Source organism: Euprymna scolopes, chromosome 29, assembly GCF_053919585.1.
Source record: "Euprymna scolopes isolate OS-2025 chromosome 29, ASM5391958v1, whole genome shotgun sequence".
NCBI classification, from domain to species: Eukaryota; Metazoa; Mollusca; class Cephalopoda; order Sepiida; family Sepiolidae; genus Euprymna; species Euprymna scolopes.
In genome coordinates, this window is record NC_136510.1 from 8,436,290 (window position 1) to 8,456,592 (window position 20,303).

Genomic DNA, 20,303 nt, shown 5'->3' on the forward strand with positions numbered 1-20,303 from the left:
GGTAAAACCAAACGTAGATTCCATGAGTAGAGCTTCTATCTCAGAAGTGCACAACTGTGGAACTCTCTCCCGTTTGCCTGTTTCCCACCTGACTACAACTTGGATGTCTTCAAGTCCAACATAAACAAATTCCTGACAAACCGCCCCTTTAAGTAAGACACTCTATCAAATCTTCAATACTAATGATTACTACAATACTATCTCATTGATTACTGTACACGTAATTACACTTATCCCTGAGTGGCCTCTGGGCCTTGATAAGTGGTGACCACCATGTAAAAAAAAAGAAGAAAAAAAAAGCCAGGCGCCCTCCCCCGTTAGTGTGTATATATATATATATATATATATATATATATATATATATACACACACACACTAACGGGGGAGGGCGCCTGGCTTTTTTTATACACACACTAACGGGGGAGGGCGCCTGGCTTTTTATATATATATATATATATATATATATATATATATATATATATATATATATATATATAAGAATGCTAGTGCGTGTTTGTATAGTTCTTTATACTACGTATTTCTTTGATCGTAAAGTATCTATCTTTTTTTTTTTTTTTTTTTTTTTTTTTTTTTGCTCGGCTTTACGTGATCGAAGACTAGAATGGAAAAGAAACAATTTGTCGAGCGATTTTTCCGTGTCGGCGCAAATCGAGATACGCGAACACACAGACACAATAGACGAGGGGGGCAGCAGCAGGTTATGTTCACCAACAAAGAAAGTCGGATTCGTTTAACGACTTGTCAGAGACGACGTCTGTCTGCGAGTTCGACAGGGAATTCCACAGCCACTTTTCAACTTTTTGTTTTGTTTTGTTTTCAAACCTCGTTTTATTTTCATTTTGTTTAATACTTCATCCGCCGTTTAATTTATACGCACTTATCTCTCTCTCTCTCTCTCTCTCTCTCTCTCTCTCTCTCTCTCTCTCTCTCTCTCTCTCTCTCACACACACACAGTTACAGTCTTTTCTTTGGCTGTTCCTTTTACTCTACTAATCTTTATTTCTCCCCTTCGTTTTTGCGTTTGACACTCTCGTCTCCATCCACATCTATAAACACATTCTTTCCCATCTCTTATTCTTTCTACCTCTTTGTTTCTTTGGAACTTTCTAACCCTCTCCTTATATCGTTCTCTGAATGTTTTTACTTTATTTTCTATCCGCCTCTTCCATTTCTTACCGGAAGGGTTTATTTTCTCCGTCTCTTTTATCCTTCTCTCCTCCTCTCTCCATATCCCATCTCTCTATATATATCCAATCTCTCTCCCTTTCTCACTCACTCTCTCTATTCAATATCACTTTCCCTATCCAATTTCTCTCCCCATCTAACCTCTCTCCCCATATCCAACCTCCACCTCCCTAGCCAACCTCTTTCTGCGTCTAATCCCCCCCTCTCTCTCTCCCTCTCTCTCTCTCATCACTCTGTCTTCTGTCTGTCTCTCTGTCTCTCTCTCTCTGTCTCTCTCTCTCTGTCTACTGTCTGTTTTCTCACTCTCTCTCTCCCTCTGTCGTCTCTTTTTTCTTTTTTCTTTATCTTTTAATACAGTTTATATTCGGCTTTTACCTCTCTATCTCTTATGTATACTGTGTCTTTTTTTTTCTCACCTATGTTCTCTCTTGTGTATATTATAAAAATTAATATATATGCTTTTTTTTATTCAATAAGTCTGAAGAAAGGCTGTTCTTGTGAAAATTTTCAAACGACATTGTTTGAAATTGTCGAAATGGTCTTGAAACAATTGTAACAATGAAATACACTTTTTGTTGCTAGCAGACCATTTCTTGAAGTCTTGGTTTTTGTTAAAACCGTATACGAATGCCCAATTAACGCCTGTGGAACTCTGTTCTCTTTTCCTGCTTTCCAGCTTCCTACAATATGGTCGTCTTCAAGTTCAATGTAAACAAATTCTTGATGAACCATCTCCTTAAGTAATCCAATTTACCACATTTCCACTATTAACGATTACTACGATATTTTCCGATTGACTACTGTACACTCACTAACTCTTATTCTCGAGTGGCCTCCCAGCCTTGATAAGTGGTGACGCCTTTGTAAAAACAAAAAAGAAATATGATCATTTTGTTGCTTATTTTTTAAGTCCTCTCTTTTTGGCTTAAAAGTATTGGTATATGAACAATTACCGAATTATATTAACCCAGTATAATTCGGAATACTACAAATTTGTTTATATATATATATATATACATATATATATATTATACTAACGAAACCAGTTTCATTCTTGCATAATCATCAGTGAAAGAAATGATGATGCCTGTTGTTTAGGCGACTGGAACCCAGTAAACAAAGCAAATATTGGTCTCGTGGGCTAGCGCCTCGAGTGGGCTTTTCCTTGATTGATCGTAATGATGACTTAGTAAAAAAACTTGATAAGTGGTGACGCCTTTGTAAAAAAAAAAAAAAAAAATGAGCCCAAATTGGGGAGAAACTAGAGTCTTGGACTTCCCGTTCGTTGACTGTCATGGCTTTTGTGTGCTGCGACGTTATTTGGCTGTGTAATTTATCATATATAATGTCTCACATTCTGAAAATCCTATATATATTAAAAACATACCTTCATCGGTGGTATCGTTCAGAGCATTGCAATTATTTTCTGTCTGTGTTTAATAATAGACCAAGATACCAGCAACTCTAGAGACCACCCAGGGCTCCATAACTTATAGAATGTTCGATTCTATGGCTTTGGGGAAGATGACCTTTTCTTTAGAATGGCATTGTAGTTCAAGTTGCCTGAAGGCATTATTACCTCTCAGACAGATTCTCATCATAATACTGTATATCTAACTTTTATTTCTAACTTGCATGGCTATTTAACGTTGCCCCCGACATCATAAAGGTGTGTAGAATACCTGGTTAACATAACATATGGATTAAAACGAATAGATTTTATTTTGGAATTGAGATAATAATAATAATAATAATAATAATAATTAATAATAATAATAATAATTAATAATAAAGTACTAATCGTATACGTCTTGACTAACCTGATAAGCAGCAAATTCTCACCCCTTCAGTGTAAAAGTTCCCATATAACGGAAAACTTTCTACTTTAGGAGAGATTCCTTTATCGGATTACTTGCCTCTGGAATTACCTCCCTGCTTCCTGTTTCTCCAACTGTTTCGACATGCCGGTATTAAAATATTAAGTGATCAAACATCTTGGTGCACGACACCCCACATTAAACCCTCAGCACAATTGCCTGTTACGTCTTAGTAGCAATGTTTTCTGTTTTGGGGTTGAATAGAATAAAACAAAAAGTAAGTTAAAGAACGAATTATTGTTAAATTGACGATAATTTTTTTTTTTAAACTAACATGTACATTTTGTAAAAGATTCCCGACAGTAATGTGCAGTGCGCGTACACCCTCTTGATCTACCTCTGTAAATCTTGTTTACAAATGCGTCGGGTAATAGTAATGGTGTATATAATGCAGGATGAAGGTCACTATGGAACGCATCGCGGTATGAGGGATATTTAATTGTTTCAGTTTTTATGGAAGCTGAGATATAAAATACGCTTGGATATGATATTTTAATTTAGGCAGATTTCGTATCATTATAGAGTTAATTCTCTATTAATTATTATTATATTGTACCCAATATATATTAATGCTCCTCAGTCGTAAAATACACTTAAATATGATATTTTAATTCATGCATATTTCATTTTTATTATTATAAAACTAATACTATATTGATTATATTATCATACTCAGTTAATAGTAGTTCTTTTAAAAAATAAACGACTCGGGTGCCATCAGCTATAATTCAGATCTAAACATTTATCGCTCCAATCTAAGTAGTAATCCTTTGGGCTATCGTTAGATGGATGAGAAAACTTCAATATTTAACAGACTTTAACGTATATTTAATGTATATGTAATATATATATATATGCGCATGCGTATAAGAGTACCGTAAGTCGACTTGTGCCTGTTAAGTTAATTTGTTTTCAATGTTGACCCCTTAGCAGTTATTTTTTTGGCTAAAAAGTTTTACTTTTTTTTACTTTTTTTTTACTTTTTTTTTTTTTTTTTTTTTAGATTTGCATTGTTTCCTGTAATTTTTATATGAAAGATTCTAATTGAATGAATATGAAACTTTCGGTGTAACATAACTTTAATATGATCTTGAAAAATAAAAATTTAATTTAAAAGCAGGAACTCAAAAAAAATAATTAAAGAAAAAAAATGGTAAAAATTATACAAACGTTCTCTATATGATTGTACGGATGCATAGTTGGAAAAAAAAAGAAGAAAATCATCACTCCCGGTCTCCATCTAACTATCTGACGTCATTTTCAGACAGCCTCTTTAGTTTGACATTTTGGGCTTCCGTAGAATTTATTCTTAGACGACTTCATTTGTTTTTGCTTGTGCGAAGTCAGAATCTCACGCTTTGGGATGGCTAATCAAGCTATTTTTTGTACAAACAAGGTGTTCTTTTTTAATTTCATTCAATAACTTAGGACTTTACTAATTATTTTTAAATAGATTCAGAAAACTAATTATCTTTCAAGAGATTTTTACAATGAATTTATTTAACTTCAAAATTTAGCTGAACTTGTTAGTTTTCGAATGTCGCTGTGAAAACATTTTTCATTATATATATATATATATATATATATATATATATATATATATATATATTCACATACAAATATTTTCTTTCCTTTTGGAAATTTACTATAGGCTTTAATCTTTCAAATACAATCAGGAAATAGTCGGAAACGTACAAACAATTATGATAAACCGGCTTTCAAAACTATGCCCCCCCCATCTTTTTTTTCCGCCAGTATTGCCCGTACCTACTAATAATACAAATTATCAATCCTCATCTAAAAACTCGGATATATAAAAATCAGTTCCCTCTCTTTTTTGTGGTGGTGGTGGTGGGGGGGTAGAAACAAATTGATAACATTAGCCCCATACGCAAGCAAGACAAATTAATGAGAACATAGTCCGAACCAAATTCGACCTGCCTCAATACTTTCTTTTTGAAATAAGTTAATTGTATCTTGTCCTTGCTATTAGTTCAGTCTCTATCTACATATAAAGCCGTTGTCTCCGTCCGTTTCTCCATGAACCTGCGATGAGATGGACGATTGCGTTCATTAATTTATGTACCTGAGAAAAGAATGACCAGCACAAAAATTGTCCATTTTATGCATCTATTTTGATTTTAATGTGAAATCATCGTTCGTTCGACGATTGTCTGTCGCCGCTATCTTTGATGTCGTCATCATTTCCCCTTGAAAGCTGACATAGATGGCGCCACAGTCGATTCCCACGCCAGCAACTCTCGTTAACTGTCTTCGTCATTCTCAGCGCAAAATGTCCAGCGAAGAAGACGAAATCAAATAATTTTTGTACAGTTTGCTGTAGTCGTTCCTGATTCTATTTTTTTTTTTTTTTGCTTGTTTTAATTTGAGATATTTTCTTTTGTTCTTATTCCATCATTTACTTTTCATTGTTCAGCTACATTCGTTCTTGTTTTTTTTTTCTTTTATTGATCCCTATTTCGTTTCTTTTTCCGTGTTCAATCATTCCGTTTTTTTTTATTGTTTGTGCATTCCGTTTTTCTTTTTATCTATACATTCATGTTTTTCGTTTTTCCTTCCGTTTCTTTTAAAATTCCTTCTCTCGGGTATTATTTTTCCGTTTTCGTTTATCTTCCCGTCCGATTTTTCTTCGTTAATTATTTACTTTTTCTATTATTAGTTCAAGATTTCTTTATCCGCCTCTCACTTCGCTATATCTTTTTTCTCCGTTCGTCCATTTTTTTGTTCAATTCTCTGCCAATTACATCCATTTTTTATTTCGTTCCGATGAGAGCTGATTGGTTATATTACTTGTTTTGATCGGGCCATTGTTCTCATCTTGGGTGTCATTTGTGCAACGTTTCGGTCGGCGAGGCCTCCGACAGGCATGTTTCTTATCTTTGACAAGAACTGTCGAACTTTATTAGAGTTGCCTCCCCTTTCTCAACCAAATATGTTTTCATGAATACAAAATCACGTCGAAAAAGAAAAAAAAAAAACCCGAAAATATCTACGGAGCCAGTAACTTTTCTCCTTTCTTTTCCAAGATAGCGACCAATATGTCTGACGAAAGTCGAAGGCTACATGGAACGAAATGTTACACAAATGAAACTCAAGATAAGAAAAACAGTCCGATCAAAACTAGTGATATAAGTTTACTTCTTGTAAGTGAAAAAAATACTCGAGTTGTAATAATAAACTTAGATACTGATTCAAGTGCGATAACCATTAGGTCAGGTTGCAACGTTCTTTAAAGTGTTTTCAAACCCACTTATTCTTAACTTCAAGAAGCTGTTCAGTGAACGATTCGCGTATGGGCAGTCGTGAAGTAGTTGACAGATAAAGTCTGATGACCTCTCCAACCAAGTACCAATTTTTTTAATTCACATCCCTTTTTTTTCCGAATTAAAACTGATTAAAAAAATTTTCACATGTTTGAATACCCTATATACCAAGTTTTAAGTATGTAGATAAAACACTTCATTGACTATTTAGGTTGAGAATTGTCCTCACACACATTCTCACCTTTATAGATATATGACAGAGAGAGAGAGAGAGAGAGAGAGAGAGAGAGACAGACAGACAGACAGACAGAGAGAAAAAGTAACCAGGGAGAAATAGATTCCATTTTTTTTTCTTTTTAAGAGAATGACTGTACAAATTTTCCTTTTCTTTAATTTTTTTTTATTTATTTATTTTTGTTGTTGTTTCAATCTCTTGTATATTATTGTTGCATGGTTTAAAAAAACGGTCGGGCTAAAAATAGCCCGGTTGTTTTGCAAGAAGGTCGTTCGACAAGAAACGCAGAAAAGTCGAAAAAAAAGTCGTTGTCTTTAAATATTTACAGGGTCCACACGCAAATGGAGACACGACACTGTTACAGATGACACGATTTCTTTTCCCTTTGTTTAATCCTCCTCCCCCACCCCCTCCGTCGTGTTTGTGCGCGCACGTGTTTTTCGTGCGTAAAGAGAATAACAAACGCAATGACGTGAGGATAGAGCAGTGGACATGACACAAACAGATTTTATTCCAAGTGTCCACCCTTCTAAACAACACAGTTATATATATATATATATATATATATATATATATATATATATATATATATATAAACAATGGGTATCTCATGTTAGCTAGTTTGGTTTAATCATTTTGATATAATATTTTAGGTATTTTGGATTGTTTTTTGTTGTTGTTTTTTTTCCTAATAAATTAATCACGTATCCCATTTAAGAAATGCCACCTCTCCACCTCATGCAGCCGTAAAAGAAATGTCGGCCTGAAGAGGTCTGGCTACTAGTGGTTCTAACAGAAGCATATCTGCGAATGTGTAACTAAATGTTTCTATATACTTTAAAAATCCATACATAATTAATAACTCTATCATTGAGCATTTTTATATAAAACAATGAGGATTCACTCCAAGGATATAAACTTATATAGTTTGTATGTACTAATGTTTTTGAGAAAAATTCTTGACCAGAGTGCTCAATTATTGACATAAGCGTCCAACATGTTTATTAAAATATTCAGCCCTCATAAGTATATCGATAGTTTCCTGTTGGGATTTTCGATGTGAAACATTAAATATTTTCATAGATAGCATACCAATGGAAATCTTGTGGTCGACGGCTGTTGCAATATTCAACACGAAACCATTAGTATGTTTATTTGTTCGTAATTTAAGAATAAACATGTGCTAGAAACAGCTGAAAGGAGAAAATTTAGCCTCCAACCGTATTTGAAATCCTCTGAATGCAACTCATTGCCAACGATAAAATCACGTTTCACAGGGAACAGTTGGAACAGATACACTGAGAGCATTGCCAAGGCCGCTGTGAAGGTGGGTTGTCTCTACCGTACTAGAAAACTACTTACGCCTGAAAGTATCTTGTACCTCGATAAGGCCACCATTCGCCCATGTATGTAGTATTGTTGCCACATTTGGGCTGGTACATCTGCTATTAGTCTCCCAATCCTGGACAAGGTTAAAAAAAGTCGCCAACCTAATAGGTCCTGAACTGTCATCTAGGCTTCAGCCTCTCTCCCATTGACGAAATGTTGCATCTCTCTGCCTATTTTACAGTATTTTAATGATGAATACTTTGACGAACTATAAGCACATGACCACCCTCGATGTAAATACTCCGACAAACCCGACAAGCAGAAAAATCCCACCCCTACACAGTAGAGATCCCTAGGTGTAAGAAAGCCTTCTACTCCAATACTTTCTTCCCCAGAATTCTTAGACTTTGTAACTCCCTTCCGGGATTTTGCTTTCCCAACTGTACTGACATGCAGAAGTTCGAGTGGTGCGAACAAACATCTTGCTGCTCATCTTCCTTCATAATAAACCTGAAACTTACATCCCCGATAGTAGCCCCCTACTTCAAAGTGGCACTGTACCTTGTTTTGGGTGTAAAATGAATAAAAAAAATATTTTTTAATTGCCGAACAAACAAACACCCTATTCTGACCCAAGGGTAGAGAGGGTCTTTGAGCAACAGATATTTGTCAGAAGCCGTCACGATAAATAATACAATTTTATTTCATTCAACATTTTTCAATCTTTTTTTTTTTTTTTTGTTAATTGATAGTCACCACTTATCAAGGCCGAAGGCCACTCGTGTATAAGGGTCAATGAATGTAAGGCGGTAGTGTAGTAATCACTTATTGTGTAAATTGAGTAGAATTTGATTATTTGGGGAGACGACTTAACAGGAACTTGTGTACATTAGACTTGAGGGCCACCGTGATGTATTCAATCGGGAATCATTCACCCCAAGCGGAAAAACTAAAGCTGCCCTGCCAAGCCACTATATATATATATATATATATATATATATATATATATATATATATATATATATATATATATAACTGGTTAAATAAGGATTGGTATATATTATGAAGAAATAAAGTAGATTCCCACAGAAAAAAAAAAAAATATATATATATATATGAGAGAGAGAGAAAGATAAAAAAAAAAAATCTGACAAATAACTCAGAACCTGAGAAAAATCTTCCTTCAAACTCTTCGGCTAAACATTCACGGGAAATATGAACTGGAACAAAAACATTGAGGACATTGCGAAGGCTGCTGCAAGAAAGGCATGCTCTCTCTACCATACTAGAAAACTACTCACATCTCAGATTATCCTATCTCTACAAAGCCACTATTTGCTCATGCATGGAGTATTGTTGCCACATCTAGATTGGTGCATCTACCACTAGTATCTCCCTCTTAGCTAGGGTCCAACAAATAGTCTCTAATCTGATAGGTCCCTCTTTGTTAACTAAGCTTTAACTCCTTTCCTGTTGCATCTCTGTGCCTGTTTTACAAGCATTTTAATGGAATGTATTCTGATAAATTCATTGCAATTGTGCCGCCTCGACATACATATCTGACAAACCCGCTTAGCAGCAAAATCACACCCCTTCACTTGAGGTCCCTACGGGCCAGAAAGATTTCTACTCTAATAGATTCTTCCCTCGAACAGCTAAACTTTGGAATTCCCATCCCACTACCTGCTTCTCTGACTGTACTGATATGCAGAAGTTTAAATGTAATGCAAACCAGCATCTTATTAATCTTTCCTCGGCATGGTCCCAAACATTAGCCCCTTACGTCTAAGTGGCGATATGCCTTGTTAAATATCAGATGCAACAGCAAATCCTAGAAACGTATGCCAGAAACAACAGTGGGAAAGAAGTCATACACCATCCGCTGTGATTATCCAATCCCTGCAGCTAGAAAACGGAACCATGAAACTTAACATAGGACAAGTAGAAAGAAGCAACCTTAGTAGAAGGTAACTCCAAATGATTCTGGGTTAAACAAAGCTCAAAGGGAAAAGATAACGAAATATTAGGGTTTTATGTATGGCATGAAAAGAAACTGGAATCTTAGGAAGATCTCCAGCATTCCAATTTTTATAGAAGCAAAAGAATTTCAAAAGCTACTTGGAAATTATACCCTGTAAACCAAGCGCAAGAGAGATTCAGACAATTGCACTTAAAGAGACGTAAGACTCTTAAAAAGATCTCTCGGTTTGAATATCTGAGTTAGCGAGTGAATGTTTGGTCTCCGGCAGGATGCTCCATCCCCCGCTTGAACAAACTATAAAAAAATAATAAAAAAATGAGAAACGAACGTTACAATTATGTGTGAAAGAAACTTGCTAGCTTTCCCAACAGAACGAGGCGTCTCGACTTGTTGTTTCGTCAATCTTGTGATATCGTTGCTATACACTTACTGGGTATTTAATGACCCTGGGACGATTTGCTTAGTCACGTGAGACACGGACGTTTCTTTGTGGCTTATTTTATTTTCTTTAACGCGGGCGAATAACAAAAGAGCCTTTACCCCGTCTCTCACCACAATCGTATCTGGTAAGAAATTTAAAGCAAGACCATTACTGACACAGTCAAGAAGCGACGGGTACCTGCCTGGACGCTTTTTGAGAGACCCTTAAGCGACGGGGTCAGCAGCTTCACAAATAGTCGGTTACAGATTTTTTTTTTTTTTAATCCTGTGCGTTGTCATTGATAGAGGCGTCACCTGAGCTGCACGAAACATACCCGCTCTCATGCAATGTGTCCAAATACACACACACACACACACACACACGCTGTTCAGAAACGTTCTTACACCTCGATGACCCTCGAGTTAAGTACAGTTGGCAAAGAATGACCAGAATTTAGCTCCGATAATTGCCGGCCAGTTCGTTGTAGACTTGTTTTTCTTGCGAGTAGAGCTATGTTTTATTTCAAGGGTAAATGTTAAAACCAAGCAAGTTGCTCTCCTTTTTATGACACGGCATAGCGAAACTTGTTATTTATTTAGTACTAGTGGGTAAAATACGCTTAAATATGATATTTTAATTTGTCCAGATTTCGTATATATGTTTATAAAGTCGTGAGTTCAAAAATAAAAAAAAGTATGAGTACCATCAGCTTGAATCGAAACCGAAAGCAAAAGTGTATCATTCAAAGCTGTTGATGTTACCACTGTATCAACATGACACGCATATGAACTGATTAAAAATAAACTAAAATGAACGTACAAAATGTATAAAGATTTTTTTTTTTAAATTTTGTCTCATTTTTGACCCGCTTAAAAACTATTTAACCGACTAAAGACCCATTAAAGAACGATCCATAAAAAAGGTGATCAATAGCGGCCCATGGCCCTGCTCTTCGACTTTTTAGAGATAGTTTGAAAATATAGACAGACGGACATGGTGAGTTTTATAAATTAGATTAAAAACAGATTTTAAATTAAACTAAATTGCAGAAAAAGAAACATTTTATGAGGTTTTTACCTGTCAGAGAATGAAGATATCAAATTCCGAAAATCACCTAAATTGATTAAATAATGTTATAAACATTATACACACACATTATATACACACACATACACATATATAAAATCATGTTTACGTTTTTAAGAAATTTTAATAGGAAATTCTAGCCATTACAAGGCTAATCTTTATCTCGATATTTTGAATGTCTTATTTATAAAATATGGCGAATCAAAACAAAGTCTTTAATCATATAATTAGATTTTCTTTTAAAGAATACTCGATTAGTTTACGTGATTTTTGATATATGACAACTTAATTCCGTGACATGTACGTACATTAAAGTGTTTTTTAAAAGATTTTTCTCTATTCTTGTTTTGAAAATAGGTTTCATTCTAAATATTAGTACCCGAATCTTCCGGCGTTATTCAATGCTAATATATTTTTTTAAACGGGGGCGCTTGGCCTTTAAATAAATTTTACTTCATGCAGATTTCGTATTTACAAAAGCAATTCTCTGTTGAATATTATAGTGTACCTAATATATAGTACTGATTTCAAAAATTAAAAAAATTTACTTGGGTGCCATCAGCTAGAATCGAAACTAAAACATTTAGCGCTTAAACCATATTACCTACTGATGTAGCTATCGATAAATAGGTCAGAAAGATTTAATATTAAACGATTCGAAGAAATCAATTGAATTAGGGCATGCACAGAAAGAAATAAAAATATGTCGTCAAGTTGAAATGAACATTTTTCATTTCACCTTGCCGAAATATTTCTGTACATCCAAACAAAGATTTTACTCGGCATAAACCATCCTTGACGTATGATTACTGTTTCCTGTTTATTTCAGTGTTATCTAAGAGTTTGTCGGTTAAATATTTACACACACATACATTTATTGTTTTATTTATATAGATAAAAAAAATCTAGAAATTAAACAAAAAAAAAAGGGATAGAAATATAAATTTAAGATTATGAATAGGAAAAAACGCAAGGAAATTTATTTGCGGGTCGCATCAAAGGTGTTTATAAATACGTTTTGTTTTCAGTCAAAACTTTCCGGACAAGCCAACATTCCAACGTCTTTATTAGCTGAGCTGTAATACATACCGCGTGTCTTTTGGTACGGAACAAATAAACAATGAAAACAAAAACAAACAAATAAAATACATAGCATAGATAGAAATGTGAGTCGACTAATGTTAAGTAATTAAGGTGTCTATAGTGGTTCGATGTACTGCAAATTGTGGCTTCTTTTTAAACTATCGATTTGTCTGTCGGATCTGTCATTTTTTTTTTCTGATTTCGAAATGAATTATCGCATCTTTGTGCGTCGTTCGATTTGTCACAATTAAGTTTGAAATATAATCATCAGTCTGTCAAGTTGATATATAATGATTGTCTGTTTTTCCTATGATTGAGAATTCGACTTGGCAAACTGGCGAGTATTACGTGTCGACTTGACAGACTGGGCATCATTACGCTACGAGGCGACTTGAAAGATTGACGATCATTACGCGTCGACGTGACAGACTGGCGATCGTTTGGTGTCGACGTGACAGACTGGCGATCGTTTGGTGTCGACGTGACAGACTGGCGATCGTTTGGTGTCGACGTGACAGACTGGCGATCGTTTGGTGTCGACGTGACAGACTGGCGATCGTTTGGTGTCGACGCGACAGACTGGCGATCGTTTCGTGTCGACGTGACAGACTGGCGATTATTACGTGTCGAGTTGACAAACCGACGATCTGTTAAGCTTTATAATAAAATAACGTCTTACAGTTAAGCTAGCATTTGAGTTCAATAACTGCCGCTTTCCTTATTTTGTGCGTTAGTACTCACACTCTAAGAACGATGTTTTTTGAGAATGAGGTAAGATAAAAATTTATTCATCTATAAAAGTGAGAATTAGTATGTGTGTGCGGACACTTCTCCGCCTATATACTCTAAGAACTTTAGATCTACACACTTGAAATTTAGTATATAGGATATTCAGATATGTGGAAAATATTTTAATCAGTTTTCCTCCAGAAAAAAAAGGGCTGCTAAATGAAATTGAAAAATTGGTACATGGAGGTCGTCAATTTTTTATTTGTTTGTCTACTGTTTCACGAGATTTGAAAACACCTTCTACAGATCGTTGCAAGCTGCTCTAATGGTTATCGTACTTGACTCACTGTCTTTAAGTTTTAGTTTCGATCTCGGCTCGAGTAATTTTTCTTTTACTTATAAGAATTGAAGTATATAGAAATAAACAATACTTACCTGCACATGTCTAAGTTTCTTTTCCACTTTTACTTCATTTTTTAAAGGAATTTAACGTTACGTTTTATACCGGGCAACGCCGGATACAAAAATATAAAATGAAAAAAACCTTGCTGTTTTCTGAATCAGAACTTATTCCATCCAACACTTATAATTAGGAATATTTTAACCTTGAAGTTCTATTTGTTAGCTCCTTGCGCCAAGTGGCTTCATACCTTGTCTGGAGCGAATTTTATACATGTATGTGTATATATATATATATATATATATATATATATATATATATATATATATATATATATATAAAATAAACTTTAATAACATTTCTGTGATCTGCCATGCAATTTTCAAATATCATTTTCAATTATCCGATACACGAATGTGAAATAGCATTTTCGGTGATCTCTCTTACAAGCTCGAAATATTCATTACTTAAATTAACAATTTGAAAAAGACTCATTTTGTTTTAAATGTATTCAATAAGTTGACCTTTTACTCGGTCAATTTTCACAAACAAATACGCTTTAAATAGCGATTTCGTCGCTAAACGCGCAAACTGAATGGATGTATCTCAGGTATCTCAGAAAGAACTGTTTTGTTTTCTTTTTTGCCTCAAATTTCAGTGATTTTCTGTTTACTTAATGTTTTGTATCATTCGATTAGTCGCCATGATGCTTTTAGTTCTAAGTTGTGTCGACAGCGCCACCTATCCGACATACGGGGAACTAATTAGTTCAATTAACTAAAGATGTTTCTAACAATGACCCTAATGGTTCAGGAGTTGTTTGTCTTTGTGTTTCGAATTTTTTTGAAAGATGAGGACTGGAAATTTGACTTATGAATACTATAATCGACTGCGTTATTACCTTCATAACGTTTGGGCGGATGTAATTTCCGGCCTTCTTCATTTTTTTTGGTAAATGCACCCCGTTTGCAGTTTTCTCAATAATTACGCCTTAGAATTTTTTGAAATTTTGCACAAACATTAAACCATTAAACACGATATGAGTAAAAAAAGTAACAGAACGGATTTTCCGGGAAAACTCCGCTTGCCCCCCTAGGGGTGCCTTTCGGGTTAAAATGGCTAAAATTGACACTTTTGTGCTTATTAAAAAAAATGATGTCTTGGATTTTATAAAACTTTCTGAAAAGTTGTAACTAACTGATTTTTATATAATTTTGTTTGTCTATACTTCACGATAACTCTTGGGTGTACCCCAGGGGCTCTTTTAGGGCTAATAAAAACACTCCATCTTTGGGACTATTTTACCATGTTTGTTCAAAATTTTGTGTGTATATCTATTTAGCAGTTCTGCATGGTGTTGAACTCAAATTAAAATATGTTAAGCCCTTGGGGACTTCTGGGGCTAAATGGGTTCAAATGGAAGGACTTAGTCATTTCTTTTTTTGCATGGTGCAGAACTCAAATTTACAAATGTTAAGGCCTAAAACTGCACCGTTTGTTCATTTTCACCAGGATTTGACGTCATCTGGGGACTTTTGAGGGGCTTAAAGGGATGGGGAAATGCTGAACTTAGTCATTTTTTTTATACCTCGTTCACTGTACACTCACGGGGGGAAACGTTACCCCCTTCTGCATTGAGAGTTTTGTTAAGACCACTGCAAAGAAAGTGTACTCCCTCTACCGTGCTAGAAAATTACACCCGAGAGTTCTCATATGTATCTTTAAAGTCACCATTCGGACGTGCATGGAGTATTGTTGCGACATCTGTGCTGGTGCATATATCATTAGGTTTTCGCTCTTAAACATGATTTAAAACAAATCTCCAATCTAATATGTCCAGCACTATCAAACCCTGGCCCATCGGCGATCTGCGCCAATTTTGCAACCCTGTGTCTGTTTTACGCATACTTTAATGAAAGATGCTCTAGTGAACCTATAGCACGTTCCCCCTCGACGCATATACCCCTGACTAACCCATCAATCAGCAAAATCACACCCCTTCATTTTTAAAATTCCTAGATGATAGAAAAATTTCTAGTTTAATAGCTTGTTCTCTCAGATTGCTAGACAATGGAATTCCTTCCCGGTTTCTAGCAAAAACTTTAAATGTGATATAGAAAGACATCTCGCTGCTCAACTCCCTACACAGAGGCTTTGTAAACATGATCACAATTAGCAATATAGCTTTTTGGGGGTAAATAAGAGTTAAAACCAAAACTTGTGGATATTATTAAACTTTGCAATGAATATATTTTAATATTTTCAATTTTGTTTTCTTGCAGATACAGAATCATTCACAGTGGACCAAGTTTTTTACAAAGGATTTTTACCATGAGGAAGTGATGCGTTATCGCCGCTTGGATTATCCTGCCAACTCGCGTTGTTCTGTTTAACTCCATTCGCTCGACATGAGTTACACGTATTTATTCTGGCTCGGGATTGTCGTCCCGACATCAATAACTGTCGTCCTATTCATCCTCTTTCTTGTGTGTTGGTTCAAGTTCAACCTGCGTGAAAAATTCACTAAAAAAAAACACGATCCTCACCGGGTGAACCAGAGCTCGGTTCGCAACCCAAAGCCACCGACCGGCCTACCGCCGCCTCCACCTGTGCCTAACCATCGATCCCGGGCTGACGAAAGGCTACCCGCCCGGGTTATCTACTCAACCTACCACGACAGCGGTATGTCTGAACTGCACGAAATCCACTACAAGTTCGACCGGCCGGTTTCACAGGCATCAACAGACTCTGAAGATTCGGGCTTCCGTAGTTCGAAATCGGCTCATTATTTGCCGAACCGGCCGTCAGACCACAATATACCTCAAGACATTCCTTTGTTGAAACCCGTCAGTGCTAATGTGATGCACGCGCAGCGGAACCCGGCTCTCAATGCGTCCGATATGAACGGAGGGCCGTCCCATGGACATTCAAATAACGGCCCGGCTTCTGCCTCGTCTGGTATGAGCCAATTAAACGGGCCTCTGCCGTTTGGCTTTTCATTCAACAGACTACCTTCGTCGGTATCGGCGTCGTCCAATATCGGCGCCGACCGACCGCAACCGCTTTCACACAACGGACTTCTAAGCCCCGATGAGCGAGGACGGCCCTACCATTTGCATCGCTCCTTACCGCAGAGCCCCTTGACTGAGATATCGGAAACGCGACCTCTACCGTCGTCTCAGTCAACACCACTGCCCTACCCCCAATGGCGGACGGACCCCCATGGTGTTTCAGCACTACAGAGAGAAACTAAAAGCCAACAGACTGTTGTCGCTTTGGTGCACAGCCCTGAACAACAGACAGAAATTAGCAGTCACCTTTCGTATGCCATTGTTTAAAATCGCAAAAGTGAAACCAACACTAAACTAATTTAAATTTAAATAGAAGAAACGCGGCGTTTGTCCAGAATTTCCCCTATGTAAATATATATATATATATATATATATATATATATATATATATCAAGTTTTATGGTGTTTGTACCCGTGACGGAAAGAAAGTATATCGTATTCCAAAAATCACGTAAATTGATGTAGTTTTATTTTTATAAAGAAAATCATTTGCAGTTTTTCCAATGTTCTCATGTAAAAAAGATTTGCTAAAAGCTCAAGTTTGAATTATTTGTAATTATGTCCCTTGTTTTCAAAATGGCGTCGCGATATCGTCACTGTTCGTTTAGCCATAAAACTTGATTTTCTTATTAAAAAATATAACTACTTGATCAATTCCAACGAGATTTACTGTACAATAGTTACGTTTCGACACGGGTACATACATTATACAGCTTTTTCCTTATTTTGTGTGTGTTTTTTTTTTTTTTTTTTTTTGTATAGGGGCAATTCTGGACAGGCACCGAAAAAACTGAGCATTCTCACGTCTATTCCTTCACATTGTTGGTTATAATGTGACTCTTGAATTCCGACGTATTGGCATAATTATTCTAACAACGTAAGGTCAATATTATGAACTCAGTCCTAACGTCTCAGATTAATGAAATGTATATTGGTCATCGTTTTCTGCTATGAATGCCTACGTGGCGTTTAATAAGAGCTAACCTTCGCAATAAGTTCGGCCTTGCGTCACGTTCAACCCTCCTGGGGAGGCAGGTATATAACGAATTAGTTTTCGTGGACTCTACTATTCTATATGATGACTTTGTATTTAAATAGACAAACTATTTTTTATTAACAAATAAGAACAGCGTAACCCGTTGGCTCACCCACTGAGCTTGGGTTAGAGTATTTTAATCGGGAGGGGGGGTCAAAACCAGTTTAAATGGAAACAACCGAAAGGCAACATCGAAAATGAGTTTTTTTCTGCTCACCCTACCCTATCTCTTTCTTTTTCTCTTTACCTCTCCAGCATACATGTTAAATAGTATTATTACTGCGGGAGGTATTTCCTATTGGCTTATAATGGACTATTTCAATCTCGAGTTTTACAGTTAGCTTTATTACCTTTTACTCTTAATAAACAAAGAGCCACGGAAGCGAGAGTGATAGAAGCGATATAAAATAAGAATCGGAAGAGTCGAACAACACGCAGAAAAAAGATGGGGAGAATGATAGAAAGAAATTTAGTAAAAGATGTGTCACTTGGTAAGCTAATTGCAGATTACGGCTAATTAGAACAAGTAAATGTGTTTTGTTTTCGAACGTAACTCAATTGCAAAAGTGAAGTGCATTTTAACACGCATTTTTTTGTGATAAAAAATTTTATATATAAATCGTTAAATAAGTGTGCTGAAAATAGATATATATGTCGTATCTCTTTTGCCCGGTCACGTTGTTAAATCAACTGCACATACGCTTGGCTAAGTTGGCCTCGTGGGTTCAAGTCTGATCACCGATTTCCATTTTCACTTCAATAATTAAAAAAAAAAAATTATTTTTAGGCTGATTGGCGATCGATTTTCATGTTAATGTTTGTTTACAGAAATTCGTTTATTTTAATACAAGACACACAGAGATAATAATAAACTCTTCAAACGCTAATAAGAATACTTGTGTATACATATATATATATATATATATATATAAACACATAATGTATGTAAACGTGTTATATATATATATATATATATATATATATATATATATATATATATGATTATAAGAAAATATATACAATTGAGTTATATATTCTATAAAGAACCATGCTCATCATTGTGTAACTATATATTAATGGTTATGTAAGGCAAATAAAAAGTGTGTATATATATATATATATATATATATTATTGTTAAAATATAATTATACACTGACTCGTGTTTCGTCGTCTACGACTCATCAGAGTGGCTAAATCTAGCCTCTCACTATCTATCTATCTATCTATCTATCTATATATATATATATATATATATATAATTTTAAAAAATAATTATGCACTGACACGTGTTTCGTCGTCTACGACTCATCAGAGTGGCTGAATCTAGTATGTTTATATATATATATATATTATTGTTAAAATATAATTATACACTGACTCGTGTTTCGTCGTCTACGACTCATCAGAGTGGCTAAATCTAGCCTCTCACTATCTATCTATCTATCTATCTATATATATATATATATATATATATATATATATTATTTTAAAAAATAATTATGCACTGACACGTGTTTCGTCGTCTACGACTCATCAGAGTGGCTGAATCTAGTATGTTTATATATATATATATATTATTGTTAAAATATAATTATACACTGACTCGTGTTTCGTCGTCTACGACTCATCAGAGTGGCTAAATCTAGCCTCTCACTATCTATCTATCTATCTATCTATCTATATATATATATATATATATATATATATAATTTTAAAAAATAATTATGCACTGACACGTGTTTCGTCGTCTACGACTCATCAGAGTGGCTGAATCTAGTATGTTTATATATATATATATATTATTGTTAAAATATAATTATACACTGACTCGTGTTTCGTCGTCTACGACTCATCAGAGTGGCTAAATCTAGCCTCTCACTATCTATCTATCTATCTATCTATATATATATATATATATATATATATATATTATTTTAAAAAATAATTATGCACTGACACGTGTTTCGTCGTCTACGACTCATCAGAGTGGCTGAATCTAGTATGTTTATATATATATATATATTATTGTTAAAATATAATTATACACTGACTCGTGTTTCGTCGTCTACGACTCATCAGAGTGGCTAAATCTAGCCTCTCACTATCTATCTATCTATCTATCTATATATATATATATATATATATATATATATTATTTTAAAAAATAATTATGCACTGACACGTGTTTCGTCGTCTACGACTCATCAGAGTGGCTGAATCTAGTATGTTTATATATATATATATATATATATAAGAATGTAACTCTATAAAAAATAGTGTTCTTTAGTTCAGATCGATTCTTATAATAATCAATTTCCACAGGAAAACAAAGATCAATATAATGAGAATAAATAAATATATAATCATACTGTGATTTCATCTTAGTTTTCTAATAAAAAAAAAATTACTCGTGTATTTGTAAGAATTTTCCTCCAGAAAGGTACTTGAACAAAATCCAATATTTTTAGATAATAACAACTAGATAAAAACTGCATGAATTTCAACTTTTCATTTGTCTATTTTATGAGGCTGTTCGTATAAACATGACGCATGCACGCACGCAC

General features: G+C 34.9%; 1 protein-coding gene across 1 annotated transcript in view; it reads left to right on the forward strand.

The window, feature by feature from the left end:
• The window catches only part of LOC145252474 (uncharacterized), an 83,651-nt gene extending 66,651 nt beyond the window's left edge, over window positions 1–17,000 (forward strand). The window contains exon 2 of the mRNA XM_080111897.1: window positions 15,914–17,000. Coding sequence (XP_079968023.1) covers window positions 16,040–16,969 — 930 coding nt within the window. The 5' untranslated portion in view covers window positions 15,914–16,039 and the 3' untranslated portion in view covers window positions 16,970–17,000. The remainder of the gene's footprint in view (window positions 1–15,913) is intronic.
• Window positions 17,001–20,303: the final 3,303 nt, after the last annotated feature.